This window comes from Coenobita brevimanus, chromosome 2 (assembly GCF_032717465.1).
Source record: "Coenobita brevimanus isolate Jiangsu-jjx chromosome 2, ASM3271746v2, whole genome shotgun sequence".
Classification (NCBI taxonomy): domain Eukaryota; kingdom Metazoa; phylum Arthropoda; class Malacostraca; order Decapoda; family Coenobitidae; genus Coenobita; species Coenobita brevimanus.
In genome coordinates, this window is record NC_136955.1 from 29,085,591 (window position 1) to 29,107,779 (window position 22,189).

Sequence of the window (22,189 nt, forward strand, 5' to 3'; positions counted from 1 at the left end):
TGAGTACTTGCAGAAAGTTGATGGACATAACCTATCATCCCAGACAAATAATGTATTACACTTCCCAGGAATTAAATGTGGGCCGATCATATGACAGATCAGATCTCCCCATCATACAACACCAGTTAAACTCTTCTGTTGTGGCTGACACACTTGGAAGTTGTACTCAGGCTAATAGCGAGGGATTTTCTTCAGCGGAGAAATTCCAGCAGTCAGAATTAAAAAACTATTTTGAGTAACCCTTACCTGTTTCTGGTACGACCAAGAATTTCTTGCAGATAGAAAACTGAATTTTTCTGTATGGTACATTGCAGTATCAGAGTTACGCTCGTTATGAAAGATGTATTCTATTCTACATACCACCACGCGTCCCATTCAGCAAAGAATGCATCACAGGAGCTTGGAGTGTCAGTACTGTCTCTTGTAATGCTCTCATGGTTGGGGTAAAATATATTCCAATGTCCCGTTCATACCAGGCGAATTTATCTGAGCTTCTCACAGGGGCCTGAAAGTATTAAAAGGACTAAAAAAAAAAAAAAAAAAAAAGTCATGATACTCGTATAAGAGTATTTTATTAACCAGTTAACCTTCTGATGATAATACGATAAGACACATGGCTGAATGAAGTACATTTTCATATTTGCACATACAAAATGTCAGTCTCACGGGGGTACCACAATTTCCTGTCATGTTATAATTTTGCAGTCGTTGTGTCACTTACATCCCTCATTACTACCATCAGCTGATCAATGAAGCGGTTCATTAGCTCTTCAGTAAGATATTGAGTGTCATAACTGATAGTGTATGTTGTAATACCTCCAAATGTTGACACTTGGTGTAAATTACTCCATAGAAATCTGTGAACTAAATTATATGAGTGAAAGCCTTTTATCTGAAAATTGGTACTGTGTAATGGCATGCCTACTGAAAGATCTCCTAAATAACTAAATCCATAATCATGCAATGGTGGTCTTATCTGAGCAGCATATTCTTCTGGTGACAACTTCGGCTGATTCATGTTCTTCACAGCCTCTTGCTCGAGGCTCATGCGAGATCTGATACCTGAATGAACCACCTTGTGCAGGTGCACTGCATAATCCCAGAAATATTCCTTGATGTTGCTATGAACACTAGTAGAGTGAGTCAGGTGACTGGTGTATGGGCCCATTTGATGAAGCGGGGATTTTGGTAGATAATGACGGAGAGTGACATTAACACCTACAGTGACAGAGTAGGAATCTTGGTTAAATCCAACAGACTTTGCCATCTCCACCAAGGCTGTGTTGTTGGCTGCCATTAAACCCGAGCTGATACTCACTCCTGCTGCTTTGGCCTTTTGTATGAAATTCGTCATTACTTGCTGTTCGATTGTGCGATTCACGTGTTTTGTGGCTGGCTTGGACACTTGGGGTTTGTCTGCAATTTGCAGTAACAATGGTTTAGTACCCTGTGGTGGAAGAAGCCGTCTCAGAGCCTCAATTTTATCAGGATCTGCCAAAACTTTCTCCTGTACTTGTCGTCGAATTTTTTCAATTTCTTCTGCATTATGGAATACTGCCACTGGAATATCGTCCACTTCTTGGCCATCCAGTAAGTCGCTCAGAATATCTACAAAACATCGACAGACAAGGCCAGCATCTAGACCGTCACCCAAAGCATGATGGCTGTAAAATATGAAGAGATAATTGTGGGGAAAGGCAGCTTTAATATCAGGCGTGCAGGGTTCAACAGCCTCTCGTGTCACCAGTTGTGCTCGCCAGAAAACAGGGTTGGTGTATTCGATGGGTGCCATACACACGTCACTGCAGATTTCTTCCATGCTACGGTTGTCCTTCAGCACCTGTTAAATGCAAGATATCTTTATTATATGGCACCTTCCTTAAAGGTCTTCTTTGCTTCTAACCTCTTCATTCTGTTGATGTCTTTCATAGGCTATTACAAGAGCGCTTGCCCAAATGACAATGTTTCTTATAAGCAACCACCACCACCACCATCATCATCATTTCACAGCTACTACCACCACATCATCATTGCAGCTACGGTTATCATCATCATCACCATCACCACAGCCACCACCACCACATTATCATGACAGCAACCTCCACCATCATCATCATCACAGCTACCACCACCACCATCATTATAACAGCTACCACCACAACCATCACAGCTATGAAGATCAGCATCATCACATCTACCACCACAACCATCACAGCTATGAAGATCAGCATCATCACATCTACCACCACAACAGCTACCACCACAACCATCACAGCTATGACGATCAGCATCATCACACCTACCACCACCAAGGCTACCACCACAACCATCACAGCTATGACGATCAGCATCATCACATCTACCACCACCACAGCTACAACCACCACCATCATAATCAGAGCTACCATCAGCACCACTACTACCACAGCTAACACCACCACTACCACCACCACCATTACAACTACCGACACCACCACCATCATCATCACAGGTACACCATCATTACCATGGCTAACACCACTACTGTTATCGCCGTACCGACCAACATCACCACGACTACCACAGGTACCACCATCACCACCTCTATCACAGCTACCACCATCATTACCACCATCATCATTATAGTTACCACCATCACCACTACAACTACCACCTCCACTGTCATCATCATAGCTACCACCATCCCCACCACAGCTAACACCACTTTCTGATAAATAAAATTGTCTCTGTAGCATCAATGAAGTAACAGACACCAGGGTGTAGATGTACAATGTGTGTGTGTGTGTGTGTGTGTGTGTGTGTGTGTGTGTGTGTGTGTGTGTGTGTGTGTGTGTGTGTGTGTGTGTGTGTGTGTGTGTGTGTGTGTGTGTGTGTGTGTGTGCAAAGACATGAAAAACTCCACATAACTGCACCGCTACTTCTTCAACATGCCCGTATTATAAAACCAATGGGCCACCCAGGACTTGCTCAAATGAGAGCTGTTTCTGATTCACGTCTTGTATTGACAGAAGCCAATGATTTATGCAGAGAAACAGGAGCAAGTGGTGAATGGCCCTGTCGGACCAGTCACCACTTGCTCCTAAAACCACTGGGAAAATTAAGGGCTAAAACACCCATTAAGAATAAATCAGTCGACATGACACTGAAACTAACCAATCTGAAACAGTTCCAACCATCCTGCCAAATTTTATCAAAATCCTTTTTCGAGTTTTAACCCTCCCCCACACACAATACTAACGTATAGCAGATTGCTGTGAAACTTTTGCCATAATATAGTGATTTTAGATAGAGGTATCTGGTGGACATTTAACCCGGCCAGACACCCTGGGTTTTTGGTTACCACCCAGCGTAGTACATGCTTTCCTGGGTACAGGAAACCATTTGGCTTGTCACTCAGTGTAGAGACCATAAGACAACACTACATAGAGTGAGTGGATGATGGGCACCCCGACCTGCTAATGAAAATGAGAAGTCAAGAGTAGGAGCAGTGGAGATGGGACGGCTGAGAAATGTATGTGGAGTACAGAGAGTGAATAGGATAGGGAATAATGTGATTCGTGAAAAATGCAGAGTGAAGAAGCCTGTGGACACCAGAAATGAAGAAAGTTTACTGCGATGATTTGGTCATGTGGGGAAAATGGATGACAATAAAGTGGTGAAAAAAGTATATCTGAGCGAATCTGAAGGAGGGAGAAGGCGAGGCAGACCAAGAAGGTGGAGGGATATGATGGATGAGTGTGTGAGGAAGAGAAGTATGGAAGTTGGTGAGGCTAAGGGACGGACAAGAGACCAAGCTGGCTGGACGACTTTTGTGCGGCAAGCGCATAACCATGGATTTGGTACCCCTTTTCAACGTGACAGGATTCGGACTGACTCTATCGGATAGGAATATGTGAAGCTACAGAACGTGGCGAAATTTTTTGGGCCAAGCTGATGGAGCCAGGATCCAGTGGGCTTGAAAGATGTGTGAATGGAAGCCAGGCCCATTGAATTGGGCAAACTTAGGTTGTCTGGACGTTGCTACTCCTCACCCTGCCCTTAGGTGGGAAAGGACGTCCGGATGATGATGATGAATGAACAGATTGCTGCCATAGGACGGACTCAGTTAGGTACCGAGAGACTTTTCGAAGTACAGGAGTTGGGTATTTAGAATCACTAACTCTGTCACGATCATAGACCCTCCTTATTTTGAGAAAAGTTGCCATTAATGCGTGAACAGGAAAAAAAAATTGCAGACAAGCAAAACAAATGATATTATTAGTTAAGCAAACAGCAGTACACTGCTACACAGAGGTCGCATTTTAACTTACTCTCTGACTTTTAGGCTACCTTTGACTTCTCCAAATCGAATTCATTGCTCCTCGGCTAACCCTGAACCCTCCTGCCATGTTTGGTCTATAACAGATAAACACTTCCTAAGTTCACCTTGTCATCAGTATTGCTGATGTTGCAACCCTAGACCCATCTCGTTGTGAGCCCAGTGTTTAGTGGGGTCTATATAAGCCCGTATTACCAAAGGCAACGTGGGGATCCTCTCTTTGGCTCATATGTAAAGTGCGCTTGCGTGGGGCGCAAGGTCTTGCGTTCGAATCTCAAACAATACAGTGATCAGTAAAAAAAGTTTCGTGTGGTCTTTACGCATGGACCACAGGAAATCTGTGATTTCAACTGGTTACTGCCAAATGTCTTTTGCTGAGGTTATGTTTAAGAAATGTCTGTGTTGTGATAATGTGGTGCATGTGGTGAGTGTGTTGTCATCTGGGGGCTACACTGATTTGTGAGTGAGGTAAATTGTTGTGTTGAAGTTGGTATTCTAGCTGAGAAGAGTGATGGCTGCATTACAGTCTAGCTACGTGAACTCTTGTCTCTTTGCGCAAGGTAGTTTCTGAAAGGTGTCTGGCTGTGGTTCTAAATGATGCTATATGGCTGAAGATTTTGGATGGCTGAGGTGGTTATATGTTTATGTATGTCTCTGTGCATTGTAATGTTGGATGGAAGAAGGATGTTGCTGAGATACTCTGTACAGTTAACCCCCCACACCTCCCCGTTCTGAACCTGTCAGGGTGACCTGATGGCACTTTGATAGGGCAAACTGGGATGGATTTAGAAATTATCTTGCTGACATTCCATGGCAGTCTTTCTTCTCTAGTGATGCCAATTCTACCCAGTCCCACATTTGCGGCTTAATACTAGCTGGTATGGATTTACTTATACCAAATCAACACTTCACTAAAAGATCGAACTCTGCAAACTGGTTTGATGGCAACTGTGCCCAAGCAACAGCCCAAAAGTCATTAACATATAACTCTTACGTAAAATCAAAAACATCTGAATCTCTCAATTTAAAATTGCTTGAAATCATGCTAAAGCTGTAATAAATCTAGCTAAATCAAACTTTCTTCAAAAGCAAGCATCAAAACTACTTAACAACCCTAATGACAATAGGATATTCTGGTCAACTCTTAATTCTTTTAATAATAACTTTAACAAATCATCATCCATTCCCCCACTAAAATCTTCAGATGGCAACATTACAAATGACCCGCATGGGAAAGATATTTTTGCCAGTACATTTGCCAGAAATTCTACCATACAGGATGCCAGTCAGAAGGTCCCAGTACTAGAACTTGACACTCCCGAAATTGTTCCACATAATATACAGACAAGATATGTAAAATCCATCCAAGACAATTTACCTACCAACAAAGCTCTAGGCCCAGATGGAATTCCGCCAATTGTTTTGAAAAAGTGTTCCCCTGAACTTGCCTCTGTTCTAGCTAAATTGTTCAGACTATGCATACGTTCTTCTTCATCCCAAATTCATAGAAAGAAGCCATTATCCACCCAATTCCGAAGAAAGGAAGTTCTGACCCCTCTGATTACAGACCAATAGCTGTCACATCTTCTCTTGGTAAGGTATTTGAAACTTTAACATTGTTAAACATCTTGAATCCAACAACTTAATTAGTGATAGACAATATGGTTTTCGAGACAGAAGATCCACCACTGACATACTCAATCTCCTAACTCATACCATCCATCAATCAATTGACCTACATGGAGAAACTCATGCAGTAGCCCTTGATATTTCTAAAGCTTTCGACAGAGTATGGCACCGTTCCCTGCAGTCCAAACTCCCTTGCTATGGACTAAAGTCTTTTGTTCCTTTGATTTCCTCATATCTCAGTGACAGGAAAATAAGAGTAAAAGTAGATGATGTATATTCCAGTTTCCACTCAATTACCACCAGCGTGCCGCAGGGATCAGTTCTTGCCCAAACCTAGTTCCTGGTTCATAATAATGATCTCTTATCTGTCACCCACAATCCCATCCACTCATATGCAGATGACTCAACACTACATAGTTCATTCACACTCAGACACCCATTTACATAGTCTAATATCTCTACCTCTCAACTCAGTACAGCCATCTCCATAAATCAAGACCTATCTATGATCAATGAATGGGGACAAAACGACCTTGTCTCATTTAATGCTAGTAAAACTAAATATATACAATTTACTAATTAACAGATATTGCCAGATTCGTATATTACCTTCAGTGCTATTAATATTCCCATCTCCAAAAGTATTCAAATTCCTGGCTTCTCACTTAACAATGCCCTCAGCTGGACCTCTCATGTTAGATCACTTACTAAAGCCGCCTCAAAGAAACTTGGATTATTGTACAGAGTCTATGACTTCTTCACTGACGAGCAGTTAGCTATAATTTATAAGAGTCATTTGCGCTCTCAGCTTGAATATTGCTCACCCTTGTAGAATGGATGTGGAGAGGTTGCATTAAAACAACTAGACAATATTCAGAACAAAGCTGTTAGAATTATTAACAACCCTGTCATTACAAATAAACTACCTCCCCTACAAGTAAGAAGGAATGTTGCTTCCCTTGCGTTATTTTACAGGTATTTTTACGGCAAATGCTCAGACGAAGTTGCGGCCATAGTGCCACCTCTCCATGCCTTTCCTCGTGCTACACGGGCATCTGGTAGCGCTCGCGACTGGAATGTCACTCAGTCATATTGCAGAACTTCTGCCTATCAGAATTCTTTCATTCCTCAAACTGCATCTCTCTGGAACTCGCTTTCCCAGAGTTGTTTCCCTCCAAACTTCAACCTACAGTTGTTCAAGTCAAACAGTTACAGATATTTTATGAACAGAGGACACAGTAATCTGGTGTATGGATTATTATTTTTTTCATTTGTTTTTCCTTCCTCTGTCCTGTTAAAAAAAAAAAAAAATCGTTTCTTGCTTCATTGTCGATGCAGGTGATGGAGCATGAAATTAGTTATAAGGGCGGGATGGGTCTTGAGATGTCGGAAGGAACTGTGTGCCTGTCATATTTATAAGATCTTTTATTGGAAATATATATATATTTTTATTAAGTAGGTGCTCTGTCTTTGTTGGTAGGGCAAATTTTGTGTGTGTGTGTGTGTGTGTGTGTGTGTGTGTGTGTGTGTGTGTGTGTGTGTGTGTGTGTGTGTGTGTGTGTGTGTGAGTGTGTGTGTGAACTTATCTATGTTTGTGTTGGCTGAGGATGGGGCTCAGCACTGGTTTTGCATAACATATAGCTGGACTAACGATTTGTTTGTAAACAGTTTTCCAGGAATCTTCCTTTGTCGAAAAATACTGTCTATGTTTGTGTCTTGACAGCACTGGGTTTATGAGATGCCATTGCACTGATGTTACTTCAGTGCTAAGGGAAGGTTATGTGTGTGTGTGTGTGTGTGTGTGTGTGTGTGTGTGTGTGAGTGTGTGTGTGTTCTTACCTAATTGTATCTTTGCAGGAATGAGTCAAGCTCGTACTGTCCCGTGTCTTAAACCATATTTATCGTACATATCCTTAAATTTGTGAATTGTTTTGGCACACACTGTTTCATTCGGTAGTGCATTCCATTGATCAATTGCTCTATTTGGGAAACTGAATTTCCTTACGTTTTTATCGCCTCTCTTCTTATGCAGTTTTTTGCACTGTCCTCTTGCTGATGCTTCTCCATATGTTAAGTAATCATTTATATCTATTTTCTCCTTCCCTGATAAGCACTTGCATAGCATTATCATGTCACCTCTTTTCCTTCTCTCCTGTAGTGTTGGTTGATTCAGTTTATTTAGTCTTTCTTCGTAGCTTAGGTCCCTTAAGCTTGGTATCCATCTTGTAGCGGTCCTTTGAACTTTTTCAATCTTGTCTATGTGCATTTTGAGATGAGGACTCCAGACTACTGATGAATATTCCAGGGTTGGTCTAATGAATGATGTTATTATCCTTCTTAGCATGTCTTCATTCATGTATGTGAATGCTATTCTCATATTTGCAAGCAGTGTATACATGTTCCGTACCTTCTCGCTGATGTGGTCAGCCGGAGATAGTCTGTTACTGATAATCACACCTAGGTCTTTCTCTCTTTCTGATGTGTATAGGGTTTTATTTCCTAACTTATAATCCCAATCAGGTCTTTTTCCACTTTTACTAAACTTGATTACATGACACTTGTCCACATTGAATTCCATTTGCCATGTACTACTGCATTCATGAAGTTTATTTAATTCTTCTTGTAGCTCTTTACAAAAGTCTGTGTTAGTAATTCTCCTTTGTATTTTTGCATCATCTGCAAACATATTCAGATAGCTCTCATTTCCAGTGTTACTGTTTATATCATTTATATACACTAAAAACATGATTGGTGCCAGCACTGAACCCTGTGGTATCCACTAGTCACTTCTTTCCATGATGAGTAGTTTCCTCTTAGTACTGTTCTCATTTCTCTTTTTATGAGAAAGTTTTGCATCCAACAAAACAGTTTGCCTCGAATTCCTCCTTGATGATACAGTTTCCATAATAGTCTTTAGTGTGGTACAGTGTCAAAAGCTTTCTTGAAATCTAAATAGATACTGTCCACCCATCCTTCCCTTTCCTGTATTGTGTTTGTTACTCTGTCATAGTAGCTGAACAGATTAGTAACACATGATTTTCCTTTTCTGAAACCAAACTGTCTTTCTGTTATCATACTGTGTTCTTCTAGATGATTTACCCAAGCTTTTCTTACAAGCTTTTCTAATACCTTGCTTACAACACTGGTCAGTGATACTGGTCGGTAGTTGAGTGGATTTTGTCTATTTCCTTTCTTGAATAAGGGGACAATATTTGCTTTTTTCCAAATATCAGGTAGTTTACCTTGACTCAAGGATTTCTTGAAAATTAAAAATAATGGTTTACTTACCTCCTTTGCACGTTCTCGTAGTACCCAACATGAAATTTCATCAGGACCACTTGCTTTTCCTCTGTCTAATCTACTTAACTCCTCCTGTATTACTTTTTCTGCTATTTGTATATCTGGTAGTATGCGTGGACATGCATGTTCCACATAGTCCCTCTCAAAATTTTTTTCTTCTGTAAAAACTAATTGGAAATTCTTATTTAGTGCTTCACAGATATCTTTCTCTTGTGTATCAGTGATTCCCTCGTCCGTAATTGATCATATTATATCTTTTACTTTGGTTTTGCTTCTGATATAGCTGTAAAACAGCTTTGGTTGATCACTATTTTTATTTATTATATCCTCCTCAAACTGTTTTTGGGCTTCCCTCCTTATTCTTGTATAATCGTTTCTTGCCTGTTTGTAATTATTATACGCCCTTTCACTATTATGTCTTCTGTATCTATTCCACAACAAATCTCTTCTTTCTTTTGATTTTTTACATTCTGTATTGAACCATTTCTGTATTTTCTTATCTGCTTCTTTGTGCTGTGGGATGTACTTCTGGACTCCTATTTCATAAAATTCACAGAATTTTTTATATACAGCATTTAAATCTTGTCCTCTAAGCTCATTTTCCCAATCAACTTCTAAGAAATACTTCTTTAGGTCTTGATCATTTCCCTTTTTATAGTTTAGGCTCTTTTTGTAACTGTCATTGCTGTTTACTATGTCATATGCTATCCTGAAGTTATAATTTAGTACTGCATGATCGCTTTTGCCGAGTGGAGGGTGATATATTAAACTGTCAATATCATTTTCTTGCCTAGTAAATATTAGATCTAGCACTGAAGGTACATCAAGTCCTCTTTTTCTGGTGGTTTCCCTCACATGTTGCGTTAGGAAGAACTCTTGTACTAGATCCAGGAGCTTTTGGTCCCAACAGCTTTCTTGGCTAATTATATCTAGAGTATTCCAATTTATATTTGTATTGAAATCCCCAGTTAGTATAACATTGCTGTTTACTATGTCATATGCTATCCTGAAGTTATAATTTAGTACTGCATGATCGCTTTTGCCGAGTGCAGGGTGATATATTAAACTGTCAATATCATTTTCCTGCCTAGTAAATATTAGATCTAGCACTGAAGGTACATCAAGTCCTCTTTTTCTGGTGGTTTCCCTCACATGTTGCGTTAGGAAGAACTCTTGTACTAGATCCAGGAGCTTTTGGTCCCAACAGCTTTCTTGGCTAATTATATCTAGAGTATTCCAATTTATATTTGTATTGAAATCCCCAGTTAGTATAATTGTTTCTGATTTCTCTTCCATTTTATGTAGTAATGATCTTAAACTCTGAATTGTACTCTCTGCCAGGTCCTCATATTCATCTCTTTCCCATGTGTTTGATCTGGGTGGCATGTACAAATTGGCTACAATTACTTTACCTTCAGATGTGTTGATCTCTACTGCAATCAGTTCTACTTGTGATGGTATATCTAGTTTTATTTCATTGACTTTTAGATTTTTCTTAGTTAATATTATAATTCCTCCTCCTTTTTTTAAATTTCTGTCTCTTCTCCATATATTGTATTCCTCTAAGTTTAGTATGTCATTGGATATCCTTGGTGTTAATTTTGTTTCAGTTAGGCATATTATTTGTGGTTCATTTTCTCTGACATAATCATTCATCTCTAGTAATTTAGATACCATTCCATCCACATTTGAGTACATCAACTTTATCATCTTGTTTATATACTTGTCATGACATGGTTCTACTACCTTCCTGCTTTTTATTCCATCCTGTTTGTGTACCACTTTCGTACCTGCAATCCTATTACTTTGTAAAAAAATTTCTTCTCTTCTGATCTTCCCTCATTTTTTGTTTTTGCTTCCTCCCTTTTCTCTTTCAGTAATTCCAGTTCCTCTTGTGTTAGGCATCTTTTTATCCATACATTTTTGAACTCCTCTTTTTCCATAATATTCTTTGCCTTTTTTAGTATCTCTTCCACAGTGTTTACACTCTGGAAAGTCACCTTTAGAGGTCTTGTCTTGCTTTTCTCATATTTCCCTAACCTTTTGTGTTCCTCTATGTCTTTTCTACAGATTTCCTCTGATACTTCTTTCAGTAAGCTCATTACATTTGCCATCTCCTTTTTTGTCTCTTGTGATCTTATTTTTTACTTCTTCCTCTTCTATACCAGTGATTACTATAGATTTGTTTATATCTACTGAATCTCTGACTAACTTTGGAATGTTTTGGATTATTCTTTTCACTTCCTTTTTAATGCTTTCTTCCTCCACCCTAGTTTCTAAGTCTTTCTTTACTTTCACCATTTCAGCATACATGGTTTCCACATCATTTTTGTAGCTCTGCACAGCTTCATTCACCTGTGTTATCTTCTCCTCAATATCACTGCTCTGGTCTATACGACTGCTTACTTGCCTAATTGTCTCTGTGTCATTTCTGAACTCTTCCATAACACTCTCGTGATTGACTACTGTACTTGCCATTTCACTCATTTTCTTCCTAAGTGTACTCAATTCCACTGTTAGTTCACTGATGGTTGTGTCTTTCTTACTGGCCTCCCTTCCTAGTTTTTCTATTTCTTCCTTTTGCAAGTGCATCTGCTTCTTTATTTCATCAATTTCATTTTTGAAAGCCATTTCTAGTTTGTTTACACGTTCAACCAGTCTATTGTGAGTCTCCAACCAGTTCTTGGTAGAAATCATCATTTTGCTTTTTACCTTTATCCCTTTTCTTTTCCAAATTTGCTTTACTAAAGTATGTATCCATTTAGCAATACTAAAAGTGCAGAGTATGTACTTACAATCTCCGTGTTGTTGTAGTCTAAAAAAACCTTAGATGACTCAGCGTATTCTTTCGTCTTGGTTCTCTTTCCTGTTTGAACAAGTCTTGTTTAAACTTATTATTTTTTTCCTTTTAATAATGAAAAATCATTTAGTCTAACCTGGTACAGAGCGACTCATACAAAGATACTAATTTAGGTAATGCCACTGGCCATGTTGGTTCGGTACGGAGCGCCGATGTTGCACGTCCGCCTCGATTGAATCCCTGTGTGTGTGTGTGTGTGTGTGTGTGTGTGTGTGTGTCCAGAGTAAGTACTAAAACTATGTGGGTGTCTTTCCAGTGAGAGTGGTTGGTTACAGAATGAAACCTGTGGGTAAATTTTGGATTCACGAACAGAATATATGGAGTGAAAAGGATAATGGTTGGTTTGTGAGGGTCATTCTGGCTTGTCTTAGCCAAGTTTCTTGTAAGTTTAAGTATAGTTAGCGTTGGGATGCTGTTTGTTGAGATTTGGAGAACTGTGAAACTACTGCCAAGTCATCAGCATAGAACAGTTCTGTTACTGAAGAAAGAAAGGTTGGCAGGTTGTGGCTGAAAAAGCAAATAGTGAGAGTGAAGAGAATGACCTATGTGTAACACCGTTGGACAGAATTCTAAATTGTGAACTAAGGTTTTGGTTGTGTACCAAGACTTGTCTACCTGACGGGAAGTTTGCCGGAAAATTATTATTTTTATCATCCTCCATTCTTGTGTCCAGGAATATGGTACTTAGGACGTGTTTTGGTACTGTATTAAAAGTTTTGTTTATGTCAACAGCTGCTATGGGGGTTATGGCGGTCTTTGATGAAACCATCAAGGCAGAGTTGAATTAATCCAGAAAAGTGGATGTTGGTTGAGTGAATATGTTGGAATTCATGCTGGGAGTCACAGAGAGGGATGTAGGGGGTGATAATCCCTAAACCTAACATTTCCATGATTTGGGATGGTGCAGAGTAGTGATACTGGCCTAGGCTATATGATGCGGGAACTCTGCGTAGCTTTCCTGGTTTGAGTATGGGGGTGATGGTTACCTTCCTCCACATATCAGGAATTTGATTGTCGGTCCAGAAGCTGAAAATTGCATCAAGGGCATTTATTGCCGTGGAACAAAGATGTTTTAAGAGGGTGTTTGAAATCTGATAAGGAAATTTGGAGTTTTTGTCGTTTTTGATCGCTTGATTTGTGTAGTTCTTAAAAAACAAAAAATCAACTTCTTGGCTGATCCTAAGTCATTTTAGTTTAGTCTAAATATGATCAAAACTGTTTTGGTTTCTCTGTTGACACACATACATGCAAACAAACAGAAACTCTGACAGGCGAATTTAATTTGGCTGCATAGACGTTTCATTAGGGCACTACATTAAACTTTATGTGGGTGCAGAGTTAAATTAGGGTATTGGGCGCCAAAATGAAATAGATAATCTTAAAACTACCCATAATAAACTAGAATGGGTCATAACCATTTTGAATAATCATTTGCTAACATATGAGCAGTTTAGGTTAGGTTTAGTAACGATATGCTGGATTCCAAACGAAGTGGTATACTAGCACCCAAATGAAATAGGAGCAAATTAGATTTTGTGCCCAAATGAAATGCCGTCTCTTTGACACTGCCCTGCAACCTTAATCACTGACTGAGTGGCCCAAAATATGATTCTTTCCAATATTCCCATACCCTGAACCGTCTCACCACGTTTGGCCTAAACCGATTCAAAACCGTTTAAGCTGACATTGCCATTTGACCGTGACCATTAACCAACTGTTCTAAATAGCAATAGGTTAATCAGTCAACTCAATCAATGAATTCAAATCAAAACAAATCTGATTCAGAATACTAGTATGCTAGAACTCGTTTCCTTACAGTGTAGTATAAACATAGTAATTCTGTGACAAAATACAAAGCTGAGATGGTTGTTGGCAGCTAGGAAGTCCCCAGCAACTGCAGACGTGAAGTTCCTTTGTTACTTATAAAGTGGATTCCCAGCCCTTCCACCCCATTCAATTTACAGTGCAAATGACTTGACTGTAAATTGAAACATCTCTCACTTATCACTTGGAACGAAAAACAATTTTTATTGTTTATATATGTCATCCTCTGAGAAAAAGTATCAAAAATTCAGTTGCCATAGGGAGTTTGTTTTATCCCTGCCAAGGCTTCATGCCTGTATCATTGAAGTCAATTATCAAGTTTATAATTCAGATGGGAAGGTCTATTTGGCCAATAACCAAGGAGACATTCATACCCAGAAACTAGGGTTTATCAGTTTTCATGCAACCATGACTTTAAGATTGTGAGTGGTCCAGTTCCGTTAGTTAAACCAAACCGACTCTTACAGTTAAAACAAACCAACTCTTACAGTTAAACCAAACCGACTCTTACTAACATGGTGACTCGTTCATATGTCATTAATAGGTCTCATCGCTTTCTTACAACCACAAACTACGAATGAGCAAGTGGCTCATTCCCATCAGATAAAAAGAAAAAAAAAATCTGCTACATAAAGATGAGGTGTGCAAACCTTAATGTCAAAAGCCTGTGTTGCTGGTTTGTAGTACCACAGAGTGCCACCTCGTTGACGCAGCACAATCTGCAAGACCGGCACCTTCCTGTAGGCAAAGAGTCAAATCCAACATACTGTATATATATATATTTTTTTTTTGGCCTGAAACTGTCACCTCTGCATCTTGAATGCGGAGTAGTAACAAGAAATTATCAAAAGAATATGGAGTTAATCATGATGAAGTGTTATGAAAAGGATGGAGAACCATAATGATGTTATATTCTGCCACTCAGCTATTGGAAATAATATCCAAATGATGAAAATCTTCGTCAGGCTGAAGGAACTTTGTGCCTTCTTATTTAATATGTCTGTATCACCTTATTTATGGTTGCCTGGTGATTAACTGGTTAAAATGTTCCAGCTGGAGTGCTGGAACAAGAAGAAACTGACCCTAAGCGTTATCAAAATGAGGTGATTTATCCAGGGAAGGATCAAACAAAACTCATCAACAATTTACTCTTGTAAATTACGTTTTTGGAAGACATGTCAGCAGGGAAGCTAATGCACTCTCGTTTTTAACCTTCTTACCAAAAGCAAAAATTCAGATACGACAGGGAATCCAGGATATGGTGTTGTTGAGTGAAGACGAAGGAGAGCTGCAAGGCTTGGTGGATGAGTTTGAGAGAGTGTGTAGGAAACGGAATCTAAAGGTGAATGTAGGGAAGAGTAAAGTGATGGTCTTTGAGAGAGGTGAAGTCAGTGAATGTACAGCGAGGTTGGATGGTGAGGAATTGGAAAATGTGAGTACGTTTAAGTACTTGGGTAGTGTGATGAGTAAGGATGGAGGTTTGGAGGGTGAAGTGCTTGAAAGGGTACAGCAGGGAAGAAAGGTTGCTGGTTCTTTGAAAGCAGTGATAAGAAACAGGGAAGTGAGCATGGAAGTGAAAAAGTTACTACATGACAGTATTGTGATACCAACTCTAACGTACGGAAGTGAAGCGTGGACGTTGTTGGAAGGACACAAGTCAAGAGTGAGAGCCGTGGAAATGAGTTATTTAAGAGGAGCCTGTGGAGTCACATGGAGAGACAGGCTGACGAATGAGGATATAAAGGAGCGTTGTGGTGTTGATGTGGATGTGATAGGAAGCGTTATGAGGAACACACTGAGGTGGTTTGGCCATGTGGAGAGGATGGAGGGTGAAAGACTGACGAAGAGAGTGTATGTGAGTGAGGTGGAGGGGGAAAGAGGGAGGGGGAGGCCGAGGATGAGATGGAGAGATGGGGTGGAGAGGTATATGAGAGAGGGGGGTGTGAATTGGGAGCAGGGGAGTGAAATGGCGGGGGACAGGGCGACTTGGAGGCGATTTGTTTGTGGCCACCCCAAACGGGATTGAGGCGTCTGGCAATAGATAGATAGATAGATAGAATCAAAACCTACGTTTGATACACTCTTGACAAGCTTAGGTATGAGAACAGTTATGTGAGGATGATACAAACTATTGTCGGTAAAAAAAATAAATAAATAAAAAATACGTTTCCCGATTAATTTCACTATGAGGTCAGACTCAAATATGAAGTCCGTTTGGGTGAGGCCCGAGAGGGGATTTCCCTCTCTACAGCTCTGTCGCATCAACCCCAGTACCTATCTCTCTCTCTGGTCATATGTCAGCTACTTACTATTTGAAATTGTATATTAAATATTCTGTACTTATTGAATATATTAAATAAGGCTATATAGTGCTATGAATGTGTCGCTTTTTAGGATAATAGCAATGATTTGTATAAATTCCACACCACGTGACAACGTCGCTTTCCGACGTTGCCAGAGGTCAAGGACACCCACCTCAGACTACAGGTGACCGGTCACTTCCTCCCTGATCCCCACCCACGATGGCAGCTACTCCGACTCGCTCTCGTGTGCTCCACAGTCGGGAGAAAGAACTTATTTACAATGTGAACAAGTATTTTCTAGAAGAAAGATCAGAGAGAGGACTTATGCCTACTGGGGAAACCTCTATAAAAAATAACGCGCCAAGACTTTTTGCTCAGTGGTGGTGTGGAAAAAAGGTCGAAACAATATAGAAGAAAACACAACTTATAAATATATAAAAACTTTCTCAATCAACTGAGAGAGAGAGAGAGAGAGAGAGAGAGAGAGAGGAGGTTTGGCAGAGCTGTAGAGAGGGAAATCCCCACGCGGGCCCCACCCAAACGGACTTCATATTTGAGTCTGACCATAATGAGCTTCTAATTCGTGTTATTTTAAAGTCTATATCTAACTTTTATCTATCTGTCTATCTTTGTCTTTTTCTACCTGTGCATATATGCATGCATGTAGTTTTGTTTTTTAATGCAAAGAAGGAGATATTAAAGGGCAGAAGCCCAGAAATTTTTCTCCCCAAGGGAAAAGAAAAAAAAAAGAAAAAAGAAAAAGCAAAATAGAGTGCCTAATTCAAGATCCGTGCATTTCGAAATGTCTTGACACACTGCATTTAAAAGATTGGAGATCACGGGCAGCAGGAAATACAGACAGATAAGACAGTTCTCGAGCTGACAGGTTGCATGCATGACGGACTGGAGGTAATGGGTAACTCTAACATTAAAGTGTTGGACAGAAAACGGGTGAGTGACTGCCGCTAGACGGGTGCAAGGCACCCGGCATAATGGTGGAGGGATCCAAGAAGACAGTTCAGGGGAGCAGTGACCATTAACCCTTCATGAGCTGAGCCTTTCCAAATTACACGGGAGGCTGATAGAATCCCACTGGGCCCCAAAACTTTTTGGTGGATTTCTGCCGTATGCATAGAGCTACATCATTTAAATTTTGTGCATATGTTGCCCAGGACACGGTACATGGAGCCAATCCACCAGCATCCCGTTTGTTTGTTTGTTTTTGTATGCTAAGAAAATTATTTACACATATCAGAAATATACGAAAGTTTCAGTATGGATGCACTGAACCTACACTTATTTGAATGTTTCACTGTCAGTACTCATGGTATAGGTTCTTTACACAAGCTCTAGTACATAGTATGATTGATAATCAAAAAAAAAAAAATTATCCTTATAATGTTCAAATTAGATACAAAACTTTGTTTTCAGAACCACACAAATATCAAGAAAACTTAGTTTTTATCACGGGAAAACCGCTAAATGACAGTACCATTCTCACAAATACAAAGAATAGTGACTCCTACAAAGTTAATAATGATAATACGGCAGAATGTTACTGTCAGATTGTTCAACCACTTCATATTCAACAGCGTCAGGTAACTCGCTGCCTGTATCAGTATCTTAAAAAAAAAAAAAAAAAAAAAAAAAAAAAAAAAAAAAAACGGGCTGGTCATTATCTGCCAGCAAATTTCTGCCATAAATCATTGATTTTGGTATTGACATTGTCTTTAGATGTCAAAAATTTTTAAAATACGGAAAAAATAAGTAGTCATACAGAAGGCGAGGTGGGGCCCAGCAGACACCACAAACATTTTTTATACTGTCACTCCTACATGCTGCAAGCTTTTTTTGCTCGAATAATATGTACATATAAGTCAGGGACAGCCAGGTCGAAAAAATAAAAAAATGGCTTAATGACATCATTTTAAAAACATGGTGGGGTTCACAGGGACCCCATCAGCTCACGAAGGGTTAAAGTAGCGATAAAAAAAGAAATAAACATACAACAGTGCAGCAAAGAAATAAATGTCGAAGGGAGCCAGTGACAGGAGGACTGGTAATGAAATGAAAGGCTTTTGACACCACTTTGTCGTGAAGAGCTGTATGTGGGGAGTCTCCACACACAATAGATATGTACTCTACACAGAAGTGAATAAAAACCACTGTATAAAGTCAACAACTGTGTAGGCATAAGGAAGGTATGGAGTCGGCTTAGCACACCTAATTTCTTGGAAGCAGATTTTACAAGAGAGGTAATATGAACTTTCCAGGATAAAATAAAAAAGAATGAGACCCCAAGTAAGTTCAAAGATAATCTAGGATTGAAATGGGATTTGTTAAAAAATAGCGTATATTCCTGCGGTAGGTTTTGACGAGTTGAAAAATGTAAGAATTGAGATTTTATTGCATAAAAAAAAAATCGCTTTTGCCCCAATCAGAGATATGAGCGAAGTCAGACATTAAGTGTGCCATAGCCTCAACCCTTGTTTGTTGAAAAAACTGCTCAGATGCACACTGCAGGGAGTGGATGGAGGGGTGAAGGGTGGAGTCATCAGCATATGTGTGAATAGGGTTGATGTAAAGTTACCTCCACTTCTAACGAGTACAACAGGTGGTGTGTTTCGTGAAATTTGGCACTGTTGTGTTTGTTTGCATAATAATAATAATAATAATATTAATAATAAGTGAATGGGCAGGCCCGGCAGAGCCACCCCTCCTCTACAGTATCTAGTGCCCAGAGAAACAATGTTCTATCAAGCCATATTTTGTCTGCAAATACAAGTGTTTGCCACGTACCGTAGGTATAGTGGAAGGTAGAGAGAAAAACAAATAGTAATATAGGCACCCATTTTTTTTTCTGACAAGAGGTGACTGTGAGGTAACGTGGAACGGAGGAGAGGGGGAACAGGTTGTCGTGTTTCGTTAAGAAAGATAAAGGCTGTGATTATACAGATATTCTGAGGTGATCTGTAACTCCGTATGCTGTAATGTGTATTGCATGAATGTTGGAGTCTTAATGTCTGACACATACAATATGTTGGACAATTGAGCATAAACATTAGAAGGTGAGATGTCCGGTGTCTCGAAACGTGGTTCACCTGAGTCTAGTGAGTGTGCTACTCAACTGCTGTAACATTTTTGTGGCTGAACCTGGTGGCCACAAATGATCCGTTATTATGGATGTGACAAAACGGTCATGCCATGTTGTACACCCACAATCAAAAGTTCGTCGACAGTCCCTGTCAGGCATATGTTTCTACAGGCTGCCGATAGGTGGCGCAACGATCTAGCACGAGCGTAGTGGGAAGTGGAGTCAGTCAACGAAACTTGCGAGGGAGAGGGAGGCGGCAAGGGAGGGGTACGAACCCGTGGCGATCGGAATACAATGCATCTCGTGTGTTTTGCTGTTATCAATAATACATTGTTATATCCAGACTATTATACAAAACTTATTATAATTCACCTTAGTTTACGTAAATAGATCTTCCACAGCTGAAAATACAAACAAATTAGTGGTGTCTCGAACAAGATTTCGACTTATTCGAGGCATCTCTGCTGCAATTACCGTAGGTTGACCTGGGTCTTTTGCAAAAGGCGGCCCGATGGTAGGAGACTTCAAATTAGTATTTTTCTCGGCATGTGTGTCTAGGGCCATTTCAGGCCAAGTGTCAGGCATGCGAACTCGTGTCTACCTTATTCTTTCTCACTCGTTTTGTGTGTGTGTGTGTGTGTGTGTGTGTGTGTGTGTGTGTGTGTGTGTGTGTGTGTGTGTGTGTGTGTGTGTGTGTGTGTGTGTGTGTGTGTGTGTGACGCTTTTTGCACTTCCTGTCTGCGGTTGAGCCTGAAAGACGCTCGTGTAATAACTCTTAAACTTACCACAAGCTTTTTGTTTTTTCATGATATTTGAATATTGCCCATAAAAACTGCAAAGCTAAACTGAACATATCTTTATCTTAAGCCAACATGACATAATATTTTTTAGTACCCGAAGCGAGCGAGCACAAACTAGAATATGTCACAGTCTTTGAATTTACGTCTGCGCCTTGCCCATTAGGCCTGTGGTTATCAAATGGCTGATATGATTAGATACCACTATGGGATCGATATGTCACTTGTGAAGTTTGCAGTATGTGCTATAGTCAAAGGTTTTAAGGCTATAATGTTACCAAGTTGAGAGGTTATTGTATGATATATTAAAGTGTCATGAAATACTGTTTGTTTTTATAAGACAATAGTAACAAAGATAAAAGTAATTCACAGAAGTGAACAGTAAAAATTATTATAACTGTATAACATTTACATACAGTATAATATATTAGTAGGCAACATTGTTGGATTATACAAGCAGTGCATATTACATATTATATTCTATTAACCAGAACGAAAATATTGCCAAATAGTATCATCCCAATCATGGTTGTCACTTTTCCATTTATCAACTCCGTAGCCCAAATCACTCAGAGACTTTGGATGATTTAATAGGACGACCATCCTCCTTGTGCATCAATCACTTCATTAAGTCTGTTTGGCATTGACCTCACAAGATTGGTACATATATTTGGACGTCGACGTATGCCTTCCTATACGTCCTGAGCGTGACGCACACTGGCAGCTTTCGTGCGCTCTTGCCCAATATCCCACTCCTGAACCATCATTGCCCACAGGTTTTCGATGGGGTTCATATCACATCCTTTGGCTGGCCAGTCGATGAAGTTACATTCGGGATGAACATCAATCCACTCTCTTACCATTCTGCTCATGTGGACGGGGCTGCAGTCATGCAAAATATGGATAGTGTGAGGGGCTGGGATTGCCATCACATGCACTGTGGGCAGGAGAACATCCTCAAGAATTCTTAGATATTGTTCATTTGTTAATTTACCATTAATTTCCAACAGTTCTCGGGGTCCGTAAGCCCACATTCAACCCCACAGCGACGTAGATACACTCCACTTTTTGCTTTGGTAAAAATGTGTTTGTCTAAGTATCTCGTTTTCGTGACCCTCCAGCACACCCCAGGCCCTGCCTTTACAGAAGAAAAACACTTTTCATCTATAAATATTACATTCTTCCAAAATAACTCGTCTTCTGTTGAGTCCTGTAGGGCAAACCCCAGTCGATCATCTTTGTTGTAAGGGGTCAACACTTCTTTTACGGCAGGCACATAACACTTGATAATAGCTGCGTGGAGCCGTCGACGCACAGTGAGGACACTGCAGGCCAGGTGCAAATCACGTGGATAGTTCACGACAGGTGTTAACGGTCGCTCCTGTGCTCTCTCCACAATTGCCTCGTCCTGCTCGGGAGTTGTTGCTTTTGGCCGTCCACTACGAGGCTTTGAGCTGACTGACCCCTGTTCTTGCCAGCGCTTGATCAACTTATGCACTGTAGACCGATGCAGGCCGAGTTCTTGAGCAATGGCACCTGAAGTAATGCCGCCCTCCCATAGTCCAATTATTCGCCCACGATCGGCGATGATTCGCGAAGAATTCGCACGACCCTCTGCCATCTTGCCTGATATTGAAAATACAAAGAAATATATATATGTAAACATGCATTTTTAAGGTTTTCATGGTGCAAATCGTTCATCAAACGGATATATATATATATATATATATATATATATATATATATATATATATATATATATATATCATCGACTGGGGTTTGCCCTACAGTACTCAACAGAAGACGAGTTATTTTGGAAGAATGTAATATTTACAGATGAAAAGTGTTTTTCTTCTGTAAAGGCAGGGCCTGGGGTGTGCTGGAGGGTCACGAAAACGAGATACTTAGACAAACACATTTTTACCAAAGCAAAAAGTGGACGTGTATCTACGTCGCTGTGGGGTTGAATGTGGGCTTACGGACCCCGAGAACTGTTGGAAATTAATGGTAAATTAACAAATGAACAATATATAAGAATTCTTGAGGATGTTCTCCTGCCCACAG

At 40.0% G+C, this 22,189-nt stretch overlaps 1 protein-coding gene across 1 annotated transcript; it reads right to left on the reverse strand.

Moving 5' to 3' along the window:
• Positions 1–621: 621 nt before the first annotated feature.
• LOC145391987 (uncharacterized) lies at positions 622–21,746 on the reverse strand. The gene is made up of 4 exons (XM_080266489.1): positions 21,319–21,746; positions 20,824–21,007; positions 14,582–14,650; positions 622–1,840 (listed from the first exon to the last, which is right to left on the reverse strand). Exons 1-4 carry the CDS (start codon positions 21,744–21,746, stop codon positions 692–694), a joined length of 1,830 nt encoding a protein of 609 aa, XP_080122615.1. The 3' UTR covers positions 622–691.
• Positions 21,747–22,189: the final 443 nt, after the last annotated feature.